Raw genomic sequence first — 20,709 nt, 5'->3', positions numbered from 1 at the left:
GGTTTTTGAATTTTGACATGAATTCATTCATTAATGAATTTTAATATAATAAAACAAGGAAAAAGCAATATTATATCTAAATTTATCTTCTAAAAAAATTGGCTGCAGACATTAAGTGATCACAAAACACTATGTTCAACTTCCAAAGGTATTCCACCCCCTCTTAATATGCTTACTGACATCCTAAGCAAAATGTTATTGCGGGAGATTAATAAATACTTAAAAAGTGACTCTAGAATGGAAATAGACACTTTCAATAGAATTATGCAGATTCTTTATTAGTCAGTAGCACAGTTTTGATTGAGAAGAGGTTAACAGTTAAAACGATTTTCCTTTGATCCATAAGCTGTTTTTTCAAGATATTTGCATTTGTTTCTAATCTGGTTCTGGTATTCTATAACAACACACTAGAAGCTTAGGGCTTACAGTTGCTTAGCAAATAGTTTTTTACCGTGCATGGCATCTGTAATTCATTGGTAATGGCTGCTTAGAGTTCTGCACTGAGAATGAGTCTGTACCCTTATCCAGGAAGGCTCAGTGGAGACATAGGACTGTGATTGATTAGTAATGTCTGCCACAGGGGCAGGAAGGAACATGAGTGACAGTATCATCTGGTACTTTTCTAAAAGAAGCCTAAAGTAAATCATTATTGTTTTATGCTCTGAGTCATCTTCAAGTAAAATAAAAATGTAACAGAATTGGAAACATTAGTCTCTAAAACATTTTTAAGTAATATCAGACTGAAAGTATTAAACTGCAGTATTTTCTATAACTACATCAATGATTCTTCACTCACACTGGTAATAAGCATTATGTTGCTGTTGTTAGGTGCTGTGGAGTTGGTTCCAACTCACAGCGATCCTAAGCACAAGAAAACCAAACACTGCCCAGTCCTGTACCATCCTCACAATCATTGCTATGTTTGAGCCCATTGTTGCAGCCACTGTGTTAAGCCATCTCCTTGAGGGTCTTCCTCTTTTTCTTTTTGATGTGTACGCTTATAACTTCAGCGAAAAAGAGTTTATAAGCATACACGTTAAAATAAAAGGTGATGATTTCATTTACGCTATTTTACCATTATATAAATTTCTCCAACTTGAACACGAGAAAATTACAATAATAATGATCTGTATGCTATTGGAGCAGGAGCTTTAGAATTCCAGATATAATAATCAGAAGAAATTAGCTTCCGGTCTAAAAAGAAAAGAAAAGAAATTCATGGTAAGACTATTTTATCTTAAAAATTACATGAGAGCACAAAGTTATGGTTTTTTAAAATTGTGGAATCATTTCAAGGGAATACTTTGAAATATTCATTTTAATTCTACTTAACAAAGCATTGTTATAAATTTTACCATTTAAAAAATATGGCAGATTAAATATTTGAATATCTCTGAGCTTGTATGAAACAGTGAAATGCATATATCTTTCATTTATGCCAAACCTGCCAGTTTTTACTTAAATTTTCACTAAATTCTGTTTCTTGTGGACCATTACATCAACTGCAAAAACATTTAAAATGCTTTCATTGGTTCCCCTTCTGTAGCCTCTTCACCACGGTCCTGATTCTAGGCTTGCTACCCTTTACCCGTTCAAAGTGTCAGAGACAGAAATAATCACCCAGCTGTTTCTAGCAACATTCTCAATAGATTGCTTCTCTTACTATAGTTCCTATTGAATTTAAGCTTTATGTTTTAATGGCTTTGTAACTTTGGACAAATGGCAATCTCTTTGAACTTCAGTTTTCTGATATGAAAAATTGAGATAATAATGCTCATTTGGAGCTAGACACATGTAAATTATTTTTATATATATCACTAAATACCTGATGCACGATTTTCTACCTTTCTTCATGCCCTACTCCATAATGAAAAGGTTATAGGATGTATTACCTTATTTATTTATTTAAAATATGAGAACCTAGTAACACTGAAAGGCAACAGAGATATTGGTTAAGAGGGCAGGCTCCAGAGCCAGACTGCTTAGAGTTCTATCATTCACTAGCTATGTGGCCTTAACCAAGTTACCTAACCTCTCTGTTCATTTGGTTTCTTCACATGTAAAATGGAGATAATAACAAGACTTACATAGGAGCCCTGGTAGTGCACTGGTTAAGAGCTCGGCTGCTAACCAAAAGATTGGTAGTTCATATCCACCAGCCGTTCCTTGGAAATCCTATGGGGCAGTTCTACTCTGTCCTATAGGGTCAATATGAGCCCAAATCGACTCGACAGCAACAGGTTTTTATGGGATATACGGTGCTGTGAGGGTTAATGAGTTAATACACAAAACACTAAGAACTGTGCCTGGCACATAGTAATCAACGAATGTTAGCTATTATTATTCAAATTAGCATTATTATTAGCATTACTAATCTGTTTTTAAAACTAAATTATATATTAATCTGTTTTTAAAACTAAATTATATATTGTGAATGTAGATTCCATTGTCAAGATAATGGCAAAATAAAGGTTTGATAAACTGGCAGTCATTTTCTGAAATGAAAAGGAAAAGAAATAAAACACTGATCACAATGATCCATTTAACATGAGCTCTTTCATTCAATGTATTTTATATTAAACAGCTGGTACATTACTTAAACTTCCCATCCTATATTATGCTATTTGAAAATTACTGTAATATGTTTAGTTAACTACTTAAACCATTTTAGCCACTCTCTAAAGATACAGCATATTTCCCACAGATACTCATCACCAGTGAGTCAGTCCCGACTCATGGCGACTCCATGTTACAGAGTAGAAATGCTCCACAGGGTTTTGTTGGCTGTGATCTTTATGGAAGCAGATTGCCAGGCCTTTCTCCTGTGGTGCTGTGAGGTGAGTGCTAGCCATCAACTTGTAGGTTAGTAGACAAGTGCAAACCTTTTATACCACTCGACCTTACTATCTAAAGAGACAGCACATTTCCCATAGATACAATCTAAACTGTCTGTCTCAACTGACTTAACCATATTGTGCCTTCATAAATAAATGCATTATGAATACTCATATATATATAAGCATTTCTTTAACAAAACAAATGATGTAGGAGAAAACACAGGGCACCGAGGGAGGTAAAAAATATTGGCTTATATTGATTACATAAAATTTACTATTGCTATTCACAAGTAATTGCTTAGAATTTTGTAGTTCTGAGCTCTGTTACTGAAATTTTCAAGTACAGAGTCCTTCCTATTTTAAGGATCCTAACCCTTATTTTTGGAAACCCTGTTGGCATGGTGGTTAAGTGCTACGGCTGCTAGCCAACGGGTTGGCAGTTCGAATCCGACAGGCGCTGCTTGGAAACTCTATGGGGCAGTTCTACTCTGTCCTATAGGGTCGCTATGAGTCGGAATCGACTCGACGGCACTGGGTTTGGTTTGGTTGGTTGGAACCCTTATTTTTAAAGCACTTGGCTGCTAAATGAAAGGTCAGCGGTTCAAAATCACCAGCTGCTCTGTCGGAGAAAGATGTGGCAGTCTGCTTCCATAAAGATTTACATACTTGGAAGCCCTATGGGCAGTTCTACACTGTCCTATAGGGTCCCTGTAAGTCAGGATTGACTCGATGGCACTGGGTTTGGTTTTTGGTTGATAACCCTTGGTTTAGGAAATACTTACCTAAATATAGTAGTTCTATTCTCCTAATGTATGAGGCAAAAATTCCTGCTTAAGGTAAGTTTCACTAACTCTACTTCATTCTGATAGTTTTCTATTTTATGTTACTTTAGCATGTATGTATTCAATCTGATGTAAATAATATTGAATTCTTTTGTAAATTGCTTTTTGTCTCCTTATATTTTCACATATATGTTTTGTTTTACAGCCAATAAACTCACCACAGGCAGTTTCTGTAACTGGCTGCTAACATAAAGGTTAGCAATTCGAACCCACCCAGCAGCTCTGCAGAAGAAAAGCCGGGCAAACTACTTCTGTAAAGATTATGACAATGTGAAGCAGTTGTGCTCTGTAACATATGAGGCCTCCTCTCCATGAGTTGGGGGCCGACTTGATGGCAGCTCACAACAACAATACTTGGTAGAGTAGGGAAGGTGCTAAATAAATACCTGTTGACATTTACTTAAAATATTCAAAAAAAAAATTTAATAATAATTAAAAAAAAAAAAAAAAACCCATTGCCATCAAGTCCTTTGCCACTCATAGTGACCCTATAAGGCAGAGGAGAACTGCCCCAAAGGTTTTCCAAGGAACGTCTAGTAGATTTGGACTGCCAACCTTTTGGTTAGCAGCCAAACTCTGAACCACTGCACCACAAGGACTCTAATATCTAACATTTATTGAATTCATACTATACACTTAGCATCATGCTAAGTGTCGGGTTGACATATACATATACATAACAAAGCTGAGGTAGATAATACTGTTATTTCCATTTTATAGATGAGGAAACTAAAATTTTGAGAAGTTCACTAAGTTGCCCCAAGTTACACAGCTAATAAAGTATCTGAGCCAGACTCAACCCTTGTCTGTTTGACACCAATGCCCCGTGAACACCTCTGAATAAAAGAGCGTATTTATTATAACCAGAGCAAAACAAATCCAACCTTGTACTGAACCCCATCTCCATCCCAATCCTTGCTCATCCAGACCATTTTACAAACAGGAAAAGGCAAAGGACAATGTAAAGTACATAGACTGTTATGCAGCTGTGTGATTAGGCCAGACTTTTTACATGTTAGGATTATTCTCTGATGTCTAAATTCTGTTACATTTAAATTTACCTTAGGTAATAACTGCATAACACCATTGAATTCCCCCATGTTAGCTGGAATCTGTACAACTTACGTGTACTTATTTTTGGTTTTCCTGATGCAAAAACTTGAACTGAATGCTGATCCGCATAACATCCAGTGAGTGTGTAATCTAAGATCTTAAAGTGAAGCTAGAAAAAGAGAATGTACCAAATTGAGGTGATCATTTGTTAAAATGACAGTCACATTTTTTCCCCTTGATATAATCTTAGGGAATTTATCTTACACAATTCATAAAAGTTGCAGATATTAAACCTGAATATTGTGTGTGTGTAATTACCTTTATGTACACACACACACACACACACAGTTTTTCCCTTTGCATTAGGGCCATTTCATTGTAAGGCTACCATTATGAAGTGTTTAACATATATGAAATGTTTGATTAATAGGAATTCTAATCCATACTGCAAGGTAGGAACAGTAGTCCCATTTAACAATCAAGGGAACTAAGGTTTAGAGACAGAAGCAATTAGACCCTAGCATGTAAGTGGCAGAGCCGGCATTTCAACTCAGACCTGACTGACTATAAATGCTGCTGCTCTTCCCCTATACTGGCCGGTATGCTCTACATTCTCTTCCATACCTAGGACTATGTTGGTGTAATGTATTTCACAACAGGCAGGAACGTATATACCTTCTAGCAAAAGACAAGAATGCAATTACTAAAACAGAAACACTATTTAGGTTTGGGGGAATGAGCTACTCAATTTTCCAGAAAACAAAAATTTAACCTTTTTTTTTTTTAAACTAAACTTAGATGTTATCCCTTCCCGAAGCCATGAAACCTTCCTAAAATTTAGTCTATAGTTCCTGGATTTAATTGATAATGTGGGGCCATCACTATAAACACCAGTTAACATACTGTGTTGTAATAGAGTGGGCCATTCGTCCCATCTCTGAAGGCATAAAGCTGGGGTGATTCTGAGTGACACTGATAGTCAGGTGAACAATGAAAAGTCTGTTTTACAGAGTTCCAGTCTCCTTTTGCTGTGGTTCTCTTCATCTCTGCTGTCTACTTCCCGATGCCGAATGCTCCTGGTTTTTCAGTATCCTGATATTGTTTCTACTTTTTTTTTCCTTCATCTTCCTTCTCTGCACATTTCTCCCATTTCTGAACTTTCTCCTTTTGATTCTAAAACTAATCACAGGCATATGATGTAATTTTCAGATTTTCTTGGCAATTCTTTTCCTTATTGCAACTGAAATTATTGCTGAAAGTAAAGGGCTTCGCTGGAAGTTATGGCAAAACTGATTTCCACATAACTGAGACATAAAAACCACCCAGTCCTCTGAAGGACACACAGTGGGGTAACATCCCACATTTCTTCTGGAAATAGGAATTTTAACAATAATCCTTGAAAGAGAGCTTGTGGACATAGTTGAGAAGAAATGAGTATCACCAGTGTACTTCACTACTACCACCCCTACCCAGAAACCCAGTGCCGTCAAGTCGATTCCAACTCATAGTGACCCTATAGGACAGAGTAGAACTGCCCCATAAAGATTCCGAGGAACGCCTGGTGGATTTGAACTGCCAACCCTTTGGTTAGCAGCCGTAGCACTTAACCACTATGCCACCAGGTTTCCACTACCACCCCTACTTGCCTTTATATAGATTTCAATCTTCCTTCTTTGATTTATGTGATATCATCCTGCCTGGTACCTTTCTGATCACCCCTTAAATTTCCCTCATTGGTTCACCTGAATCTTCCTCCTATTTTATCTTTTTCTGATCTTATTCATTTCCACTGCCACAACTATTTCTTCTTTGTGAAAAACTTTTAAGTTCTTATATCCAGTTGAGCTCACTCTTAAGAATCAAGCTTTACCTCTTTAGCTACCTACTGGACACTTACATTGGGATATATTGCTATCACTAGCAATTGAGATAATTTTAAGCCCACTCCCTCTCACCTTTCTCTCTGTTAGCACTTTTTTTTTTTAATTGAACTTTAAATGAAGGTTTACAGAACAAACTAGTTTCTCATCAAACAGTTACTACTACCATGACCTTGCCTTGTACAGGCTGTGTTGGCTTCCCCAATATTGTGTACTGTCTTACCCTTCACTGAAGTTACCACTTATCTATTGTCTATTGTTTTTCCATCCCCACCCCTCCACTCCCTCATAACAATCAAAGATAGTTTCTTTTTGTATGTAAACCTTTTCATTAGTTTTTACAGTGGTGGTCTCATACAATATTTGTTCTTTTGTGATTGACTTATTTCACTCAGCAAAATGCCCTCCAGATTCATCCATGTTATGAGATGCTTCACAGATTCATCGTTGCTCTTTATCATTGCGTAATACTCCACTGTATGTATGTACCAGTTTGTTTATCCATTCATCTGTTGATGGTTGTTTCCATCTTGTTGCTATTGTGAACAATGCTGCAATGAACATGGGGGTACATATATCTATTCATGTGATGGTTCTTATTTCTCTAGGATATATTCCCAGGAGTGGGATTGCTGGATCATCGGTATTTCTAGCTTTCTAAGGAAGCGCCATATCGTTTTCCAAAATGGTTGTATCATTTTGCATTCCCACCAGCACTGCACAAGAGTTCCAATCTCCCCACAGCCTCTCCAACATTTGTTATTTTCTGTTTTATTGATTCGTGCCAGTAATGCTGGGGTGAGATGGTATCTTATTGTGGTTTTGATTTGCATTTCTCTGATAGCTAGAGATCATGAGCTTTCCTCACGTGTCTGTTGGCTGCTTGCTTGTATTAGTACTTTCTTATAAGTGTATTCATTCATTCAATAAATATTAACGGGCTAGGTAGTGGACTAGGTGTTGGGGATAAAACAATAAATGAGATTCACATGGAGTCCCTGCCTCTTAGAACTTCAAATCTGCTGTAAGTTATATATATCTTTGAATAACATCATCTTTGACTTAGCAGAGATTTCTTGTCTCTACATTTAGTTAGTGACAAAGGCTTTACCTTGATCCCAGCTTTTACAGCAGTCTCTTCCTTTCTCTCCCTTCCCTTCTTTTCCTGCTAACACTACACTAGCTCAGCATCAGTAACTTACTTCATCTGGAACACCGATAAAACCCCACTGCCATCAAATAAGATATAGCTATGAAATGAATTTGTTGTCTCTAGTTTTTCAACTCCCCTTCACCCATTTCAGACTGATCTTCATAAAGTATCAATTTATGAACCACTGCCTTACTAAAAAAAGCATAATATTTTCTGCCAAAACAATCTACAATCTATGCCTAAATTACTTATCTTGCCTTATGTGTTCCTACTGTTTCTAGCACTGGTTCCTAAGCTTGCCTTGTTTATCCTTCTTCACGCCTTTAATTATTTATTTACCTATACGAATATTAATCAATTGTCAAGGCTTCATATTCATGCCAATTTTGGCCTCAAAGTTTTGCTCCAACTTCTCTACAAGAAAACTTTCCTTGACCATTTTGGCTGGAAGTGCTCATTCTTTCCTTGGAACACCAAAAGCAATTAGCACTGATCAATTACTGATATGCATCATAGATTAAAAGAGCCCTGGTGCACAATAAAGCGCTCAGCTGTGAACCAAAAGGTCAGTGGTTCGAACCACTAGCTGCTTTGAGGAAGAAGGATGTGGCAGTCTGCTTCCATAAAGATTTATAGCCTTGGAAACCTTATGGGACAGTTCTACTCTGTCCTATAGGGTCACTATGAGTCGGAATTGACTCAATAACAGTGGGCTTATCATTGATAAACACCTAGAGGGCAAGGAGTACATCTTATATTTTTTGTATATAAATCTTGACTGTGATAAGAGCTGGGAAGAACCAAATTAATTTGTGGTATTTAGGTTGTACTTAACTGTTGTACCTTAAACCTTTGTTATTAAGTGGAATGGAAAACAATTACAATGAAACAAAAAGCATCTCACACTCATAGGGACCCTAAAGGACAGAGTAGAACTGCCCCACAGAGTTTTCAAGGAGCACCTGGTGGGTTCAAACTGCTGTCCTTTTGGTTAGCAGCTATAGTACTTAACCACTATGTCACCAGTGTTTACAAAGTCACTGTAGTGACTAGCTATTTAGATATAGTACATGGACCCAGCAGCATCAGTATCGCCTATAAAAACATGTTCGCGATGCTGAATTTTAGACATCTCTCCAGAATTACTGAAGTGATAGCAAGTCCACAATGATTCATAAGCACTTTAAAGTTTGCGATAGTGCACCCTGGATTGCACCTTGGCAAATTTATGGTGCATGTATGTCACTTGGAGTACTAATCTTATACTCAAATTTTGGTTATTAAGTATGTATTTTTGTATAATACATTAGATGAAACTCCCTTATGATCCTCAACTTTCCCCAAATTGAAAATTTCTGTTATAAAAATGAAAATTGCCCAGCTGAGATTCAACAGAAATCTTCCAAGAATATTAAAACTCATGTATCCAAAAAAAAAAATTTTGTGAAGAATTTTCCACACCACTGAAAGTCTTTAAATTCTGTTTATATTTTATTTTATAAATGGAAATGCTAGTTCTGTCTTGATTTTCTCATTAAATAAAAATCAGATAAAACAGTGTCTGGAAATATATTATCAAAACCATAGCGAAGTATGAAATTCCCTCTTCAAAATCCATTTAATTTTATGTGAACATTAAGATAACAAGGTTATAATGTAAAAATCAATCTAATTGTCTAATCCAGTAGTCAGTTTTGAACTCATGTAAAAAAAAACGAAAAATGCCAAAGCAATGGATCTCTGAGAGGAAGCTATTTTAGTGTAACAATAGTGCTTTGATATGTTTATTAATGAAATATTATCGATGGAGAAGAACTGAAATTAATATATGTCTGTTAGACCAAGGCTGAAGACGCTGCCTCAAACCATAATAATTGATTACATCAGTTCATTTGTCTAATGGGAGGGAACAGTTACAAACCAGAGGACATCATCTTTCTTTGATGAGCACCGAGTAATACAGCCCTGAATCTTTAAAAAAAAAAAAAGCATCTCACAGAAATCCAAAAATATCTTACCCCAGACAAAAAGAGGAATTAAAAAAATTACTGGAGAACATTAAAAGTCAACTAGATATACACAATTTGAAAACAAAATAAAGTCTATTTTCACCAAAATAAAAAAACAAAGTTTCTGATGTGATGACCATAGAAATACATTTACCTTTACATATGCTGTGCCTCCAGTACAAATCTGGTCAAATGGCTGCTTCTCATGGTTCTTTGCCTCAAAAGTTACAGTTCCAGAAAGAGTAATTTCCATTGATTTTGGGAACTTTTGGCCTGCAAACACAAATATACCAATCAACTATTCTAAAATAGGCAGATTCTAAAGTAGATGAAAGCATGAAAAAAATCAATAAACAATATCTAACTTACCTATAGTCCAGACCAATAAGCTTTTCTCTCGAAATACTTCGAGCTGGCCAAAACTAACTTTGTATTCCACATGTGTGACTGGACCTCTTAAAAAAAAAAGGTACAGAATAGAAAGAAATATGATCACAGACATATAGCTTTAGGAGATGGAAGTCAAATCTTACTACTATTACTTAATGTAAGAGCAACATCAGAGCAGATCTGTAATTAAGTTTGCAGAATGAAGTTGAGCAAGTAATGAGTGTTTCTCAAAACACACCAGAAGTCACTGAAACAATTTTTGGTGATGACATACATTTCACTATAAAGCACAGAGACTACTATAAAATCATATGGAATGTATTAATACAGTCATATGGGTTAACATGTAACATTAAACTATGATCTTACTATGTATCTATGTATACTTTGGAAAGAAGTATGCTGCAGATTAAATTTAAAAGTAGAATCGATGAAGTACTCTTATGGTATAATTGGCTTAATTCACCAGGTAGTTGATAGTTGGGCTCGATGTGCATGTAGAATACAGAGTAATGACTAGAAATACAATTGGTAGTGAAATATTCCCTGAGGAAGCTACAATGACTTAAGTTTATAACTTACTAGCAAGTTTAATTAGAAAATGAAGGCAATTAAAGGAAAAGAGATTATTTTTAAGACTATGCGTTGGTTCAGAATCAGCATTCATTTGAATAACAAAATTATCTAGATATTAAAATAAGGTAAAAAAAAAAGAATCATTCATTGTGGGGCAGTGTGGATGTACTAAGGAAAGTAGAAATCAAGGCATCATGTCATTTTATTCCTCCTACCTATTGTAAAAAGGTATATGAGCTTCACAGAATTCAAAATTATTTTTCACACTTTCATGAAGTTTTAAATTAACTGTTATTTTTAGTTGTACTTCTTCCTCCTGCATTTGATAAAACCCCAAAATTGGTGGGACAGGGACCTGGAAACAAACAAACAAATTTTTACATAATTTTCAGGTTAATGGATCTAAAATATCAATGGTGACTAAGAAAAAAGCCTTGCAGTGATCTATTATTTGTTCTGTCTCTACAAGGAATTCTTATCTCTTTCTATTCCCAGAGATGAGAAAGGTGCCTTACAAAGGTGAGCAATATGTTTTTTTTCCTATTTTTGCTTGTCCATGTTCCCTTCCTTCAAGTTATCTATGATCTACAACACAGAATGTACACTAGGCATACTGATTATTGCTGCCCTGCCCAGGGTTCCTGCTGCCCCATTTGTAACCTGTGACCCATAATCCCTTAGCTCAGCAGTAGCTTACTTGACTGGTCATCAGTACCTTACTGAAGGGGAAACAATCTGTATGCTGGGATGAGCCAATCTGATTCTTTCTGGAACTTTTGAAGTAAGATTTGAGAGACTCTACTTGCATAGTATAGGCGCTAGAGCGGGAAGGTCATGTGCGAACAAAGAAACCCAGGTGAAAGAGGAGACTGAGAAGCAGAGATCAGACAGACACTGTCAATTTTAAGTATAGAGTGGTTTTGATTTTGATTTTCTCGTTCTAGTCCCAGTACAGCCTGGCTCAATTTCTTATCCTTGGCTGACAATGTGATTGCCTATTTCGTTTACCTGTTACTTAAGCTTAAGTTTTACTTAAGCTAGCTTGAGTACTGATTCACAACTAGGACCAGAGACAAATGGTACAGTAGAAGAGAGGCTGGGCCCTGGAGTCTGAAAAATTTTGATTGAAATCCAGGTTCTGCCACTTAACATAGCATTTATTCAATGACTGACAAACAGCTATTAATTATGTATTTTTAACTATAGCTACCTGGGATTAGACGTATTTTATGCTCATGGTTCAAATTATGACTAAATCATAATAGAATCTATCTTATGATCACGGATTCCTTATCAGGGAACACTAAAAAAAATAACAATAATAATAATTCAGTGACTTTGGAAACCATTTAATGCTGTTACAGACACCAGAGATCAGAGACATCCCGTTCTAAGAACTGATCTTCATCTGAATTCATTCATTATTGTCTGGTAAACAACTCATGAAAAGTTCTCATTTAGAATAAAAGTATGAATGATTTGCTTATTAATAGTATTTGTATATATAAAGATTAGCAAAGTCTCAACTTTTCCAAGGTTGCATACCTGGGAAGTATAGTAGCATAAGTTGAATGATTCTAAAGGTGGAGTGAATGGAAATTTGTAAGGTCCACTAAATGCAGAATCAGCCATTGCATCAATACTACTAGATGTCAGGATGGCAGAGTCAAGAGAAGTCACACAAGGATGAACCAGAATATCCTGAAGTGGAGATCCATTGGTGGGGAGACTTAAGCTGATGGTAACACTTGGCATGATTCCTTCCAAATCACACTGTAATATAAACAGAAATGGATATTACCAAGATCTTAGAAGCACACACTTCCCATGTGGGCTTTTCTAAATTTATCAGAGTCATTTTCCTCAACTCATTTTTCCCTCAAGCTATTATTCTCCTTACTTTCTGTGTTTTGGTTAATGGTTCAATCACCCTCTCAGACACCCAAGCCAGAGACCAGGAGAGTATTCCTAGACCTCCCTCTGCTTACCTCCCAAAGCCTAAAAAGCTGTTTTAAATTCACTGATTTCTCTCCATTCCTGTTGCAGCCACGCTGGCCTAGGAACTTACAATTTGTTACAGCCCTCTACAGGTGTCTAGACTCACTTTCCTGTAATCAACCCACCCTCTATCAGTGCCAAACAAACAAAAACAAAACCCATTGCTGTCTAGCTGATTCTGACCCACAGCAACCCCGTGTCAGAGAGTTAGTGGTGAAATGAGGAGCAGAATTTCATTCCACTGGCTTTCAGTTTACCAGGTTTTCTACTAGGACTAAGATAAAATGACGATCATCATTTCTTTTTATAATAGGCTTCTCAATAAAACTCCTTGAAATACTAAGCTCCCAAATTACTTAAAATTATTTGGCTAACAGTCATACTACTTACATACAATTTTAAAGAAACAGTTTGTACATGGTTTAAGGTACACTCCCATCTTTTTTTTTTAAGACGTATTTTAAAGAAGAAAGTTTTCCATCATGATAATCTATATCAGGACTAAGAATAGGAACCAATTCAAAATTCCCATAAGCAATAAACTTGGGTCAGCCTATCAGTGAGCTGAGACATTTAAATACCGTTTTGTATGTATATACATATATGTATTTTTTCACTTACCATTTTTTTAAATTGTACTTTAGATGAAGGTTTACAGAACAAACTAGCCTCTCATTAAACAGTACATATATTGTTTTATGACACTGGTTATCAACCCCACAACATGTCAACACTTTCCCTTCTCCACCTTGGGTTCCCTAATACCAGCTTTCCTGTCCCCTCTTGCCTTCTAGTCCTTGCCCCTGGGCTGGTGTGCCCCTTTAATCTCGTTTTGTTTTATGGCCTTGTCTAATCTTTCACTGAAGGTTGAACCTCAAGAGTGACTTCGTTACTGAGCTAAAAGGGTGTCCGGGAGCCCTACTCTCAGGATTTGTCCAGTCTCTGTCAGGCAAGTAAGTCTGGTCTTTTTTTGTCAGTTAGAATTTTGTTCTACATTTTTCTCCAGCTCTGTCTGGGACCCTCTATTATGATCGCCGTCACAGCAGTCAGTGGTGGTAGCTGGGCACCATCTAGTTGTGCCAGACTCAGTCTGGTTAAACACCATAATATAAATATTACATTACATACAACAGAAGGGGCTCTGGTGGTACAGGGGTTAAGCGTTTGGCTGCTAACCAAAAGGTCGCAGTTCAAATCCACCAGCCGCTCCTTGGAAACTCTATGGGACAGTTTGTACTCTGTCCTATAGGATCTCTATGAGTCGGAATCAATGGCAACAGGTTTTTTTTTGTTTATCTATACATAACACAAGGTCCCTGGGTGGTACAAATGTTCGTACTTGGCTTCTAACTGGAAGGTTGGCAGTTTGAATCCACCTAGTGGTACCATGGAAGAAAAGCCTGATCATCTACTTCGCTAAGATTGCAGCCATAGAAAACCCTATGGAGTACAGGTCTACTCTGAAACACATGGGGTCACCATGAGTTGGGATCAACTTGATGGTAATGAGTTAATATTTTTTCCTGAATATGTAATGTATTCCTTATTTATTGCCACAGATACAAAAACAGAAATGAATTTTCCTACTTTTATTTCACAGAACTTATGAGAAAAAATGATTCGACTTATTTAAGACTTAGAAATGACATAATCCACAAACACCTCAATTTTGGAGCCATTTATAGTAATTTTTTCTTATAAAACCAATAACTAATTATTTTCGATTATGATAGAAGTGAGTTTAAAACAAAATGCACAAACTTCCAGCTGAGCTCGCTAACCATTTCAGCACCCACGTACTCCAACTAATAAGGAATACAAAAAGTAACATTATACAATTTCACATGGGTCTAACACCTAATGACTGCTGCTTATGATAAAAATCAAGAATGTCATTTAACAATGTAAAATGCAGTTTGCAAATTTTACTTTTGTCAGTATATGTTAAATGGCATGATAAAACAATTATCAGAGAAAATCTCACCTTGCAAGTTACAGCTCCAATGACTTGCCACATATCTGCTACATCCCGTTTATCATATTGCATGGATTTTACCTTTTCAGTGATAGAAATAGAAATTTGTGGTTTTCCTTTGTATGTTCCAGCCTTCCAGGCTGGCTGTTTTTGTGGTTGAGTCACAGAAGCAAAATTAGTATTATCTAATGAATTCTGTAAGTTGGTATCTAACAAAGTACCAAATGGACAAGTCTGTAGAAGTAAGTCAGGCAATTGGCTCAGTTTTGTATTTAGCTCAGCATCATTCTTTTGACCCAAGTAAAGAAAATCCTGCACCCCAAAAAGAAGTTCAAAGCCTTGTGAAATTCCACTAATGCTAATTAATGGTGGACGAGGAGATAAAGTTTGTTCAACTAGTGGAACAGAAGCATATATCATGCCATTCTTTAGAAAAGCAACAACTGGCCAAAGTTCTCCACCTCCTACTGGGAGTCCATAGACAGATGTCTTATTGATGTGTGAACAGCTATCACGGCGCTCCACAAAGTCCTTATCATCATCGGATAATCTAAGTTCAAACAGTAGTGCTCTAAGGAAGGGGCCGTCTTCAGGAATAGGCATATAACTTGTTCCATTGAAGACTTTGGCTCGTTTTTCCACAGTTGGATACCGTCTGCGTTAGGGAAACAGAAACAGTATAAATGATTCTTCCTAGTAAAATCAAAATGGAAGAATAAAAACAAAAAACCAAAACCCACAAGGCATACAGTAACAACAAAACAAACAACAAATACATACATACACCCACAAAAGCCAAAAACCAAAAAACATTATATTTTAAGTTCCTACACTATTGTTTATTTTACTATAGTAACTAGTTGTTTCATACTTGGTAGGTTATTGCAAATGGTAAGGTAACACTATCCTTCATTAAAAATGCTTATTTCAATTTAGTTATTTAATTTTTTAAGTAATACATGGTTCTAATTCAAAATCCTTGTTCCTTGACTCAGATTCCCTCTTGGTAGGCAAGGAATATATATCCAGACTCGTTTTTTTTTTTTTTTTTCCTTTTTGTTTTAATACCATCTTAGCATAACTAAACCTGTTGCTGTCAAGTCATTTCCAACTCAAAGCAACCCTACAGGACAGAATAGAGCTTCCCTGTAGGGTTTCAAGGAGGAGCTGATGGATTCGAACGGCTGACCTTTGGTTGGCAGCCTGAGCTCTTAACTACTCACCACCACCACCTTAGGATAGTAGGACAAAAAGAAGTGGTTCAACTTAACCCTCCGAAATTCTGGATTCACTAATCGAAATGATACAATTTTAAAAGAAATTTTCTTCTATTCTACTCAACCTACAGTGAATAACAGGTACCTCAAGTCTTGCCAACCCCTGTAAGAATATGTAAGAGCATTTTAGCCATAATGGATTATTTCTATGGCCCTGGAAGACACTATCAGGCAATAAAAATAATAAGATCTGAATAATCCTTTATGGTTTCATGCTCCGGGCTGACAAGTTACAAATTCATCCTTTTATTTTTGTAAGCAAAATAGAAAATGCTTTTTCTCTTTTACATAAATCTGTTAGATCACATTTTTTTAGTTTTAAAAAATGTATTTTCCCTATTCCTTCTCCTTCCACTTCAAAATCCAGAGCAAATTCATCCATTCAAAAAAACATTAGCTATTAAATTTCGGGCAAATCATCTAACTTCCTTGAGCCTCTTTTTTTATTTGTAAAAGGATGGGGTGGTCACAATTCAGCAGGTGTCATTAAGGGTCAAGAACACACCTGGCCAAAGCAATTGTTTTAACTAATATTACTAGTAAAATATTGATGCTTGCTAATAATTTTTAAAAATAAAAAATAAGAATGTGTTAAAAGTTATCTATGTATTAGTGAGCCTTGTTCATTTACATTCTAATACTTTTTCTTGATTGAGAAAAGGGGGAAAGTAGCTAGCATGCCAGTAGTGGCTTAGCAAGTGAATGCCATTTCTTCCTGGAAGTCTCTGCCTAAGAATAGTTGAAAGCTGAACTCTAGTCCACAGTCTTATTCTCTAGTTGAAGTCCTTCTTAAGTGTAAAAGTCTCAGAACCAAATGCATGCATGGGATCTTATATGATATCTCAATATATGCTCAATAAATATTTTGTTGGATGACTCGCCCTGACATTTCGGATTTATCCTAGGCTTTCTCTACAAACAGGACTAAAACCTTAACTGGCCCTATAATTACGGGGTACAGCATCAACCTAAGTGATTCTTAAGCTTACAGCAAACCTCTAAACCAGAATCTAAACTAAGTTTTGGTGTGGGGAAAAAGAGTAGTTATAGGAAAGATAATTTGCCTTCTTGAATCTCAATTAATGGTCATTATACTGTAGCAGAGGGCCCTGGTGGCAAAGTGGTTAAGCACTTGGCTACTAACTGAAAGGTTGATGGTTTGAACCCACCAGCTACTCTGCAGGAGAAAGATGTGGCAGTCTGCTTCTGTAAAGACTTACAGCCTTACCCTATGAACAGTTCTACTTTGTCCTATACAGTCACTACGAGTCAAAATTGACTCAATGGCAATGGGTTGGCATACTTTGGCATATCTCTGGCTAATATACCAGTAAATATCTGTTGAGTCTAACACCGGCCCAGGCGACTCTACTCTGTCCTATAGGGTTGCTATGAGTCAGAAACAACTCGATAGCAGTGGGTAAATGTAAACAAACAAACAGAAAATAACAAATGCTGATGAGGATGTGGGGAAACTGGAACCCTTATCCATTGCTGGTAGGAATGCAAAATGGTACAGCCATTGTGGAAAACAGTGTGATGGTTCCTCAAAAAACTAGAAATAGAACTGCCATACGACCCAACAATTCCACTCCTAGGTATATACCCAAAAGACTTGAAAGCAGAGACTCAAAAAGAGACGTGTACACCAATGTTCACGGCAGCACTACTCTCAATAGCCAAAAGGTAGAAACAACCTAAATTCCCAGCAACAGATGAATGGATAAACAAAATGTAGTACATATATACAATGGACTACTACTCAGCCAGTAGGAGAAATGAAGTCCTGATACATGTTACTGTATGGATGGAGCTTAAAGACTTGCTGAGTGAAATAAGACAATCACAAAAGGCTAAATATTGTATGACCTCACTTATATAAAAGACAAGAAAAGGCAAATGTATAGAGAATATTTTATTAGTTTATTAGTGGCTATTAGGGGTGGGAGGGAGGGGGAAAAGGGGGTTAATGCTGATGGAAAAATCACATTGATTAAGGATATGGTTGCTGATTATTTTAATTGCCGTCAATAAGTTGTACACCTGTAAAAAGTTGAATTAAAGAAAAAAGAACCAAAACAGTACATTATAATTTCTGATTTAATGTCTGTCTTCTGTGCTATAAACTTTGGAGGTAGGGAAAAAAAAATTAGTGACTTCTTTTTAAATAAGGGCAACAAAGTTAACTGACAATGATAGATTAAGAGAGAATATCTGTAATATCCAAAAATGACTTGGGACTAAAATCAAGAATACACAATGAACTCCTGCAAAGCAGGAAGAAACTGCAATTCTCAAGGAAAAATGGACAAAGGATATAAGCAGGCAATTCACAGAAGAGGAAACACAATGAAATGCAAATAATATATTCTTTACACCCATTACACTGGAAAAAAAAAATGATAAGTGTTCAGAAAAAAATGGAGACACAGGAACTGTCACTCACTGATGGTAAGAGCATTCTGAGGAACAAATTATTTGGCAGTTATTTAGTCAAAATCAATATAGGTATGCTCTACAGACCCATCTGAGGATAGCCACTGCAGCAGTGTTCTGATGGCCAAACACTGGAGGTAACCTTGGAGATCATCGGTAGGGGAAGGGGAGAGGTAGAATGTAGTGGGTGTACACTATGGAGTACTACAAAGCAGGGAGAGGTAATGCCCTAGATCTGCACTGCCCAATGTCACTAGCCACATATGGCTATTTCAATTTAAATTCAAATAAATGCGAACTAAATAAAATTAAAAATTGAGTTCCTCAATTACACTAGTCATTTTTCAAGAACTCAATAGTCACATGCAGCTAGTGACTACAATATTAGCATAGATTTAGAACATTTCCCATTTCTATCACTGCAGAAAGCTCTTTTGAACAGTCCTGCTCCAGATGAAGGAACACAAAGTAACACTGATGTTTTTTTAAAGGGAATTAAATCACAGCTAACCTATTATGTAAATTTAAAAATGAATACACAAACACATGCAAATAGAAGGACAGCAACAAACATAAGAGCTGCCTATGAGGGGGTTGCCATGCATTGGAATCCACTGGAAGATAACTTTTTTTTTTTGTAATGATGGGAAGAGCAATGGGAGTTGGAAAAAAAGACACCAAAAGGTATACATAAGTAAAACGAGGGGTACCTCGGATGGACCAATGAGGCTGATGCACCAAAGACTAAAGAATATTATTCATCCTCAGTTCAACAACAACAATAAATTTAAGCGCTGGGCTGCTAATCCAAAGGTTGGAGGTTCAAATCGATCAGCTGCTCCTCGGGAGAAACGATGTGGCAGTCTGCTTCCATGGGGTCGCTATGAGCTATGAGTCGCAATCGACTTCATGGCAATAGGTTTGGGTTTTGGTGATCCCTGAGGAAACGCGTAAACTCCAACTCTCATACTCTCAGTAACAAATTGTTTAGGTTGCAAAGAGGGAATTCTTCATACCAACACTGCCAATCACTTTATATTTAAATTACGTTCATCTTTATCAGCCTTAATCTCAGTTCAGAGCTACACCTCCTCACTATAGAGCTTCCCTCAGAGAAGAGTGAATTGTCAATGTCCGCTGAGAATAAAAGCTGAAATACTTTGCTCAACTGGAGCCCATATTTTACAATGAGTTACTGTATAGTTCTCCTCACAGAGCTATTTTGTCAAAAAGGGGCAAATTCTAAAAGTGGGACCAGATCAACTTACATAACTAAGAAAAAGTAAATACAATATAACTTTTTGTACTTATTTCTATTATTTTCTTCAACAATTAGGAACTTAAAAGTAAACTATATGAAAACTTCTAGCAATGAAACAAGATGGAAGTAACAGTCTGATACTGCTCAGTAACAATTCCTGAAGAATAGATAAAAATGTCTTTGAATAATTTTACGCAGTGAAAGTAGAAATTGAAACATGGTCAGTGCTTAATAAGTTTTTTTTTCCCCCTTTCCCTTCTCCATCTCCCTATCAATCCTAGGCTGGAAGAGTTAATTATAAGCTACAGTAATACTAATAATAGAAAACACATATAATAATACGTGTCAGGCATCTACTAGTTTAATTTTCACAACACTACGAGGTAGTATTACTAAAATCTCCATTTAACAGATGCAAGAGAGGTTAAGATGTGGCGGAGCTGGGATACACTGCACCACAAAACAATGCTACATTATAATGTCCGTATTTTCTCGCCGATCCGTCATCCCTGAGTTTTCAGACTTGTATTTACCTTGAGAATTTCACGGTGCCACAAACTGGAGTTCCCGGTTCGTGGCTTATGAGCCACACTGCCCGCTGAGCCATGATGGATAGATGGGTATCAGCCCATATTTAAGATCGCCACCGAGGAGAGTACAGGCAGGCTTTCTAGTTTGGACTCTTACCAGAAGCCCCGAGGCTCATCCTGAGCCACCTTCTGCCCCACCACTTACAAGTATGGCTCAGCAGAGAAGCTAGCTCCTGCAAGTGAGATGACTAAACCTCTGAGTCCCTCCTGGCCAAAACTTGCCACATAAAGTTCTGTGCGAACCTGCACCTAGAATCTAGAGAAACTTGCTGACCCCCAGCAACCCTATCGCTTTCTTCTTCTAAAGTCCACTTCCGGGATGGTGGCCTGCAAGGATCATGCTTCCTCGCTGGTCCGTGCGACGAGCCTCTCTTCACTTCGCTAGCAGCTCGCTTCCCTCGTCGGCCCCTCCCGACGATCTCCTAGGCGCGC

General features: G+C 36.9%; 1 protein-coding gene across 3 annotated transcripts; it reads right to left on the bottom strand.

The window, feature by feature from the left end:
* Nucleotides 1–257: 257 nt before the first annotated feature.
* Nucleotides 258–20,610, bottom strand: AP5M1 (adaptor related protein complex 5 subunit mu 1). 3 transcript variants are annotated; one of them, XM_049898065.1, is made up of 8 exons: nucleotides 20,221–20,610; nucleotides 14,723–15,368; nucleotides 12,286–12,513; nucleotides 10,956–11,095; nucleotides 10,144–10,229; nucleotides 9,929–10,047; nucleotides 4,805–4,901; nucleotides 258–1,194 (listed from the first exon to the last, which is right to left on the bottom strand). In XM_049898065.1, exons 1-8 carry the CDS (start codon nucleotides 20,292–20,294, stop codon nucleotides 1,112–1,114), a joined length of 1,473 nt encoding a protein of 490 aa, XP_049754022.1. In that variant the 5' UTR covers nucleotides 20,295–20,610; the 3' UTR covers nucleotides 258–1,111. The 3 variants fall into 3 exon arrangements, with proteins under 3 accessions (XP_049754022.1, XP_049754023.1, XP_049754024.1); XM_049898066.1 differs by lacking the exon at nucleotides 4,805–4,901 and having other exon boundaries at nucleotides 20,221–20,609; XM_049898067.1 differs by lacking the exons at nucleotides 258–1,194; nucleotides 4,805–4,901 and adding an exon at nucleotides 4,923–5,911 and having other exon boundaries at nucleotides 20,221–20,608.
* Between the last annotated feature and the right edge of the window lie 99 nt (nucleotides 20,611–20,709).

The sequence above is a fragment of the Elephas maximus genome, chromosome 10 (genome assembly GCF_024166365.1).
Source record: "Elephas maximus indicus isolate mEleMax1 chromosome 10, mEleMax1 primary haplotype, whole genome shotgun sequence".
Lineage (NCBI taxonomy): Eukaryota > Metazoa > Chordata > Mammalia > Proboscidea > Elephantidae > Elephas > Elephas maximus.
The sequence above is the reverse complement of the archived record's forward strand: the minus strand, read 5'-3'. Positions and strand labels throughout refer to the sequence as shown.